At 43.5% G+C, this 6,817-nt stretch overlaps 1 protein-coding gene across 3 annotated transcripts; it reads left to right on the top strand.

Moving 5' to 3' along the window:
- The first annotated feature begins 588 nt into the window (after positions 1-588).
- Positions 589-6,354, top strand: LOC109786215 (uncharacterized). 3 transcript variants are annotated; one of them, XM_020344797.4, is made up of 8 exons: positions 589-919; positions 999-1,061; positions 1,145-1,303; positions 1,378-1,560; positions 1,648-1,778; positions 4,787-4,955; positions 5,064-5,193; positions 5,989-6,354. In XM_020344797.4, the coding sequence occupies exons 1-8, from the start codon at positions 692-694 to the stop codon at positions 6,189-6,191; spliced, it is 1,266 nt and encodes a 421-aa protein (XP_020200386.1). In that variant the 5' UTR covers positions 589-691; the 3' UTR covers positions 6,192-6,354. The 3 variants fall into 3 exon arrangements, 2 of the variants coding, with proteins under 2 accessions (XP_020200386.1, XP_020200385.1); XM_020344796.4 differs by having other exon boundaries at positions 1,642-1,778; XR_012204448.1 differs by lacking the exons at positions 589-919; positions 999-1,061; positions 1,145-1,303; positions 1,378-1,560; positions 1,648-1,778 and having other exon boundaries at positions 2,491-4,955; positions 5,061-5,193.
- Positions 6,355-6,817: the final 463 nt, after the last annotated feature.

Genomic DNA, 6,817 nt, shown 5'->3' with positions numbered 1-6,817 from the left:
CCAACCACAGATACAAAATCAAACATTTCATGGAAATTATGATAGTGGGGTGCTGGAGCATTTGGAATCAAAGAAATGGGATGATATTTGATGGGATACCTTGCTCAATCAATGAATGCAAGTATGATTTTATCAGATCTTTCAAGATTACCATGATGAGAGCTAAACCATCTCTGAAAGATGGCATGTCATCCTGGATTGACAACATTTAATTTCAATAACTTAGATTATCTTTTCTTCTCATTTCCCATTATTTGTAATTCTTCTATCTCTGGTTGTTTCCCCAACAACCATTGTAAGACTATTTATTTTGCTACTCTTTTATTAATGAACAATGCCACACAGTAGGGTTTTTGCCCTACTGTTCTTTGGTCTAAAAAAACACATGCTTATTTTTATTCCACTGAAAAATCATGATTATTTTTATATTATTTAACAGAATTCCAGAAAAAGAAGAAGCATTGTACGGTGGGCTGCACTGTTTGCGGGCCGTTCAGGCATCGCTGTGGGCGGCCCCGTGCTTAACGCTCGCACTAAGCAACGTATAGCATCCCTAAAAAAAAGAGCAACGTATAGCACCGTCCTTTGTTCTCTTCCAATCTCTCTTTTGCAGTTCGTTCCCTTCCCTTTCCCCGGCGAGCCCACCGCCGCAGCGACATCTCGCTTGCCACCGAGGCGCCGGAGTTTGATTATGGCATCCAACGATGGCGAGGGAGGAGAAGGGTGGGAGGCGGCGGTGCGAGCGGAGGTGGGCGGTGCGAGCTGGTGGGACGATCCAGACGGCGCCGACCTCCACGCCAGGTTCAAGGCCTTCACGGGGCAGCGCCGCGACTGGCCCGAGCCCAAGCTCCTCTTCTGGAAGGACCTCCTCCTGCGCGTCGCCCGACGCCTCCGACTCTGCTCCGCCCCCGCCCACTTGGTAAGTGACCCCCACCTCAAATGCGAGGGTTCGTTTGCTTTCCCTCCCGAGACCATGACGGCGACGGCGACTGCCGCAGGTGACGAGCGTTTGGTTTGCCCGCCCCGGAGGCATCACGCCGCTCTGCTTGCCGCAAGTTCTGGTCAGTTTCTACAACAACCTCACTGTATGTACAGCGTGTGCTATCGCCGTGAGCTAGTGACAATTTATTTCTGGACATTTCAGGAGGAGATGCGTGCCGATGGGGACATACTGCTTAAATCCGAGCTAATTGTTCCGACCGCAGGCGGCTTGTATCAGCTGGTCAAGAGGGTGAGCCAGATGGCTATCTCAAGGCGTCCGATTGTACAGGAGGACATCCTTGTGTTTAGATCATTGGTTGAGGTATAAATTCCTTTTTGGGGCATTGTTGTTAGAGTGCTAGTATGCCGATTTGATGCCCTGCTATTCGATTGCAGGAACGGTTTGAGGACATTGCCACACAGCTGAGAGGCTCCCATTGGACATCAACATGTGTCATTACTACGACTAAATTCAATAGCTTCTTTTACGGGCGGGAGGATGCTCATGCAGCGTTATGTTACTTGACGCAACGTGGGAAAGCACGGTATCTTGCGATCAGGAAGGAAGACCCTGTCGAGGTTCACGATTTTTTGTTCCATTTTCTGTGGCTTTGTTTCAGTGAGTTCCCTCATGTGTTAATACTTAAGTTGGGTGGCTAGCTTCAGGGTGTGAAGTTTCCACTTGTCTCTGCTCATGCTCCTGCCGTCTCCAAGTTTGACTGTGATACCTTACACTTAGTTTGGCAAGAAGAGAAATTGCAGCAGCAGTTTGATGTGCTTGATCGCCGATGGGAAATGTTAGTCTACTTATTGATTTGCCATCTACAATTTGCATGTAACTCTTACGTGTTGTGGTAGAACTCCTATGTAGATTGCATAGACCTAAGCCTACACATTCCAACAGTTGCTATTGTAGGGCAGTTTTACAGCTAATGTTGACTAGTACTGGTGCTATTACACATACTCCCTCCGTCCGGGTTTATTAGGCCCCCTCATATTTTGAGCCAAAGTTTGACCATACATTTGCGTAATAAAATATGATTTATATGTAGAAAAAGTGATATCAAAACTTTGTTTGAATATGAATCCGACAATATAATTTCTATGACATCACTTATATTTTGCAAACCAAATATATGGTCAAAGTTTAACCCAAAATACAGGGGGGGACAAATAAACCCGGACGGAGGTAGTAGTCATCAAGGTCTTCATGATTGTTAGGGGTCGTTACTGTAGTTGTTATGATGACAATTTGTTCCAATGTTTACATAAATGCTAATTGAATCATTAAATTTTTCTAGTTGCCAAACATGATCAGCTTATTTCCAGAAAATAATGGACCTTGGAGATATGATACGTTGTAATGCCACAGCTCCTTATAGGATGTCTACTCCACAAGTCGCACAAAATCACACCGTCGAGCTGAATCCGTACCTTTTTCGGGTGGGGGAGAGGGGTGGTGGTGGTGGGGTGTGTGTGTGTGTGTGGGGGGGGGGGGGGGGGGTGGTAGGTGTGTCCTTCTAATTATGATTTCCATCCATACTCAAGTTTCAGATGTCTGATTCTGTCTTTTTGTCGAATACACAATATCCAATTCTCTCTCACATGCTGCATCATTTGTGTTATTGCTGCTTATTTTCTGCTTTTGTAACTTAAGAGATGAGTGTGTATGTTCCAGTATGGTGTTTTTATTACTGTTTTTGGTGCTACATGATTTGCCTTTCCACATTTTTGAATTATGTCATAGCTACAAGTATTGTTGATAATTCAGCATTAGTGAGATCTGAAATAAGTAAAGAATTAGGGAAGACTACATTAAGTGCCAAGTCCATGATCATGCTTTGATTCTGAAGCTTCGTTATTTTTATTTTGGTTGAGTTGTTGGTGAAGAAGGCCGCAAAGCGAGCTGTTGGTGAAGCAAGGGGTCGGGCATATGAGGACCTCTACCAACGGTTAGGCACGAAGGAAGGCGAAAGGGACATCTATAAGATGGCCAAGATCCGAGAGAGGAAGACGAGGGATATTGGCCAAGTCAAATGCATCAAGACGGAGCAGGCCAACTCTTGGTGAAGGACGAGGAGATTAAGCATAGATGGCGGGAGTACTTCGACAAGTTGTTCAATGGGGAGAATGAGAGTTCTACCATTGAACTGGACGACTCCTTTGATGAGACTAGCATGCGTTTTGTGCGGCGAATCCAGGAGTTTGAGGTCAAGGAGGCTTTAAAAAGGATGAAAGGAGGCAAGGCGATGGGCCCTGATTGTATCCCCATTGAGGTGTGGAAAGGTCTCGGGGACATAGCGATAGTATGGCTAACCAAGCTTTTCAACCTCATTTTTCGGGCAAACAAGATGCCAGAAGAATGGAGACGGAGTATATTAGTACCAATCTTCAAGAACAAGGGGGATGTTCAGAGTTGTACTAATTACCGTGGAATTAAGCTGATGAGCCATACAATGAAGCTATGGGAGAGAGTCATTGAGCACCGCTTAAGAAGAATGACAAGCGTGACCAAAAATCAGTTTGGTTTCATGCCTGGGAGGTCGACCATGGAAGCCATTTTCTTGGTACGACAACTTATGGAGAGATATAGGGAGCAAAAGAAGGACTTGCATATGGTGTTCATTGATTTGGAGAAGGCCTATGATAAGATACCGCGGAATGTCATGTGGTGGGCCTTGGAGAAACACAAAGTCCCAGCAAAGTACATTACCCTCATCAAGGACATGTACGATAATGTTGTGACAAGTGTTCGAACAAGTGATGTCGACACTGATGACTTCCCGATTAAGATAGGACTGCATCAGGGGTCAGCTTTGAGCCCTTATCTTTTTGCATTGGTGATGGATGAGGTCACAAGGGATATACAAGGAGATATCCCATGGTGTATGCTCTTTGCGGATGATGTGGTGCTAGTTGACGATAGTCGGACGGGGGCAAATAGGAAGTTAGAGTTATGGAGACAAACCTTGGAGTCGAAAGGGTTTAGGCTTAGTAGGACTAAAACCGAGTACATGATGTGCGGTTTCAGTACTACTAGGTGTGAGGAGGAGGAGGTTAGCCTTGATGGCCAGGTGGTACCTAAGAAGGACACCTTTCGGTATTTGGGGTCAATGCTGCAGGAGGATGGGGGTATTGATGAAGATGTGAACCATCGAGTCAAAGCCGGATGGATGAAGTGGCGCCAAGCTTCTGGCATTCTCTGTGACAAGAGAGTGCGACAAAAGCTAAAAGGCAAGTTCTACAGGACGGCGGTTCGACCCGCAATGTTGTATGGCGCTGAGTGTTGGCCGACTAAAAGGCGACATGTTCAACAGTTAGGTGTGGCGGAGATGCGTATGTTGAGATGGATGTGTGGCCACACGAGGAAGGATCGAGTCCGGAATGATGATATACGAGATAGAGTTGGGGTAGCACCAATTGAAGAGAAGCTTGTCCAACATCGTCTGAGATGGTTTGGGCATATTCAGCGCAGGCCTCCAGAAGCTCCAGTGCATAGTGGACGGCTAAAGCGCGCGGAGAATGTCAAGAGAGGGCGGGGTAGACCGAATTTGACATGGGAGGAGTCCGTTAAGACAGACCTGAAGGATTGGAGTATCACCAAAGAGCTAGCTATGGACAGGGGTGCGTGGAAGCTTGCTATCCATGTGCCAGAGCCATGAATTGGTTGCGAGATATTATGGGTTTCACCTCTAGCCTACCCCAACTTGTTTGGGACTAAAGGCTTTGTTGTTGTTGTTGTTGTTGTTGTTGAGTTGTTGAATGGTAATGCTAGAATTTGTATTAAATATCCATATTTTAAAAGTTCAAGGAGAGCGGCGTTGATGTCCTTCAAGGCCGGAGACAAACAGGGGGCTTTTCGTTATGTGAGGCAGTCTAAATTATTCTCAGAAAGCAGGAACAAATGTACACAACTATTAGAGAGGGTTGAAGAAGTTATAAGCCTGATTGCTAGTGCTGAATCAACCAAACAGGTACTGTAATTTTACAAGAGACAGATGTCCAATCATAGATAGTCATGTAACCAAAAATGGACATGTTATATAAATAATTAACTCTTTACATGCGGTATCTTCTAGTAGGTTTATGAAGCAATCCAAATTGGTATGAAGGCAATGAAGGAGCATAATGTCAGCATAGAGGACATTAATACCCACCTAAAGGAGGTCGATGACCTTGTTGCAGCACAAAGAAAAATTAACGTTGCCTTAGGTAAGTTGTCAACTTTGAGTTTCCAGCTTCCAGTTGAGGAAGTTTATCTTGTAGACATGAGATAGTTTTTCTTTCTTTCTGTGTGTGCTCTCTTTATACATAGGGAGAAGTAATATGCAATTTGCTAGGAGTTCAGTTATATGCAAAGCTCTGCATAGTCAGAAGTTTGAGATTTTTTGGGCTCATTCTTCCGCTGTCAACCAACCTGAAATATAGTACAAGTCTTGCACATATCTGAACATTCAAAGCTCAACCCAGTCCAAATCTGATACAACCCAAGTTCCCAAATCTAACCTAGCCAGGCCAACCCAATACTGACTGGACTCTTCATTTTGCACCAAACCCAACCCGTCTGAATGGGTATGAAACCTAGTTTCATATTATTTTGTGTTTTGGTTTCATCATCCGTTGATACGACACATATTTGAGTTCCATGTGCAGTCAGTTTAGAGATGAAATGGATATGCATTATTTCTCACAGGCATTCATTTTTGTGCAAATGATCATGTTCTTAGTTGTACTTACTAGTTAGCGTGTACAGCACTGTCCTAATGTTATTTACGCTGTAAAATATTTTCCATGGTAAAACCATGCATACAGTGACTTATACGAGTATAATTTTATTATCTGGGTTTAGCCTCATAATGTATTTGCTTTAGATTTCTGTGCCCTACATACTATATATATAGGCCTTTGGGCAACGGAAGCAACTTTTTTTTCTTCTTAATTTGTGACAAACCAATGGATCTTTATATGTAGGTCGTGTTTTTATGTTCTGATCCAATTGTTATGCAGAATCAGCGCCTTTGCATTCATTGGCTGATGAAGAAGATATAGAAGAGGAATTCAGAAACCTCGAAGCAGAATTGGAGGATAAGATTTCTCCTGTGCATGTTGAAGAACCAGAACCAGTTTTACATGCAAATGACGATTCACCTGATGAAACTGTTGAGTCACTGAGCAATAACCTGTCAAGCATGAAACTTGGGGCCATGTAATGCTCTTTTTTCTACTTGTTGAATGTGACATGTACATCATGTGATTTGGTATGTTTTGGCCTATCAACGTGTAATGTATTCAGGTAACTAATATGAGTGACATGAACTTTTATTTGTGATAACTAATATGTGTGCCAGGAACTTTTATCTGTTTTATCTTCCACGAACCTCAGACCTCAGAGTCTGTACTGTTTGAAGCACATGGCTCATGTTTTTTTTTTTGAGTTAAAACGAAATTTTATTCATTAGCAATAACCAATACATTGTTTGTGAGAAACATTACAATTTCATTAATAGGCTCCTCAAACCAATCTGACGTCGAAGAAAATCTAGCTAATCTAGCAAGTTCATGTGCTATTTTATTTGCCTTGACTGTCCTCTGTCCTGCATGGTCTCAATCACCTCCAGATTGTCAGAGTTGATGATTAGATGATTACATCCCACCCTTTGCGCTAAATTTAGGCCAAATTTGAGAGCTAAGACCTCTGCCATGAGAACATCCACGCAGTAGTCTATCTTTTCATTTCCTCCTGCAATAAATCTACCTTTGTCGTCTCTCAAGATTGCCCTCATCGTACCCTCCACTATGTCATGGTCAAAAGAGGCGTCAACATTGAGTTTCGCAA

This window comes from Aegilops tauschii, chromosome 3, assembly GCF_002575655.3.
Source record: "Aegilops tauschii subsp. strangulata cultivar AL8/78 chromosome 3, Aet v6.0, whole genome shotgun sequence".
Taxonomy (NCBI): Eukaryota; Viridiplantae; Streptophyta; class Magnoliopsida; order Poales; family Poaceae; genus Aegilops; species Aegilops tauschii.
Note: the sequence above shows the minus strand (reverse complement) of the source record. Positions and strands in the feature narration are given on the sequence as shown.

Coding starts and splice junctions, on each gene's coding strand:
- LOC109786215 (XM_020344796.4), top strand. CDS start 692: ATGGCATCCAACGATGGCGAGGGAGGAGAAGGGTGGGAGGCGGCGGTG. Junction 1,062..1,144: donor TCTGCTTGCCGCAAGTTCTG/GTCAGTTTCTAC, acceptor TGGACATTTCAG/GAGGAGATGCGTGCCGATGG. Junction 1,304..1,377: donor TGTTTAGATCATTGGTTGAG/GTATAAATTCCT, acceptor ATTCGATTGCAG/GAACGGTTTGAGGACATTGC.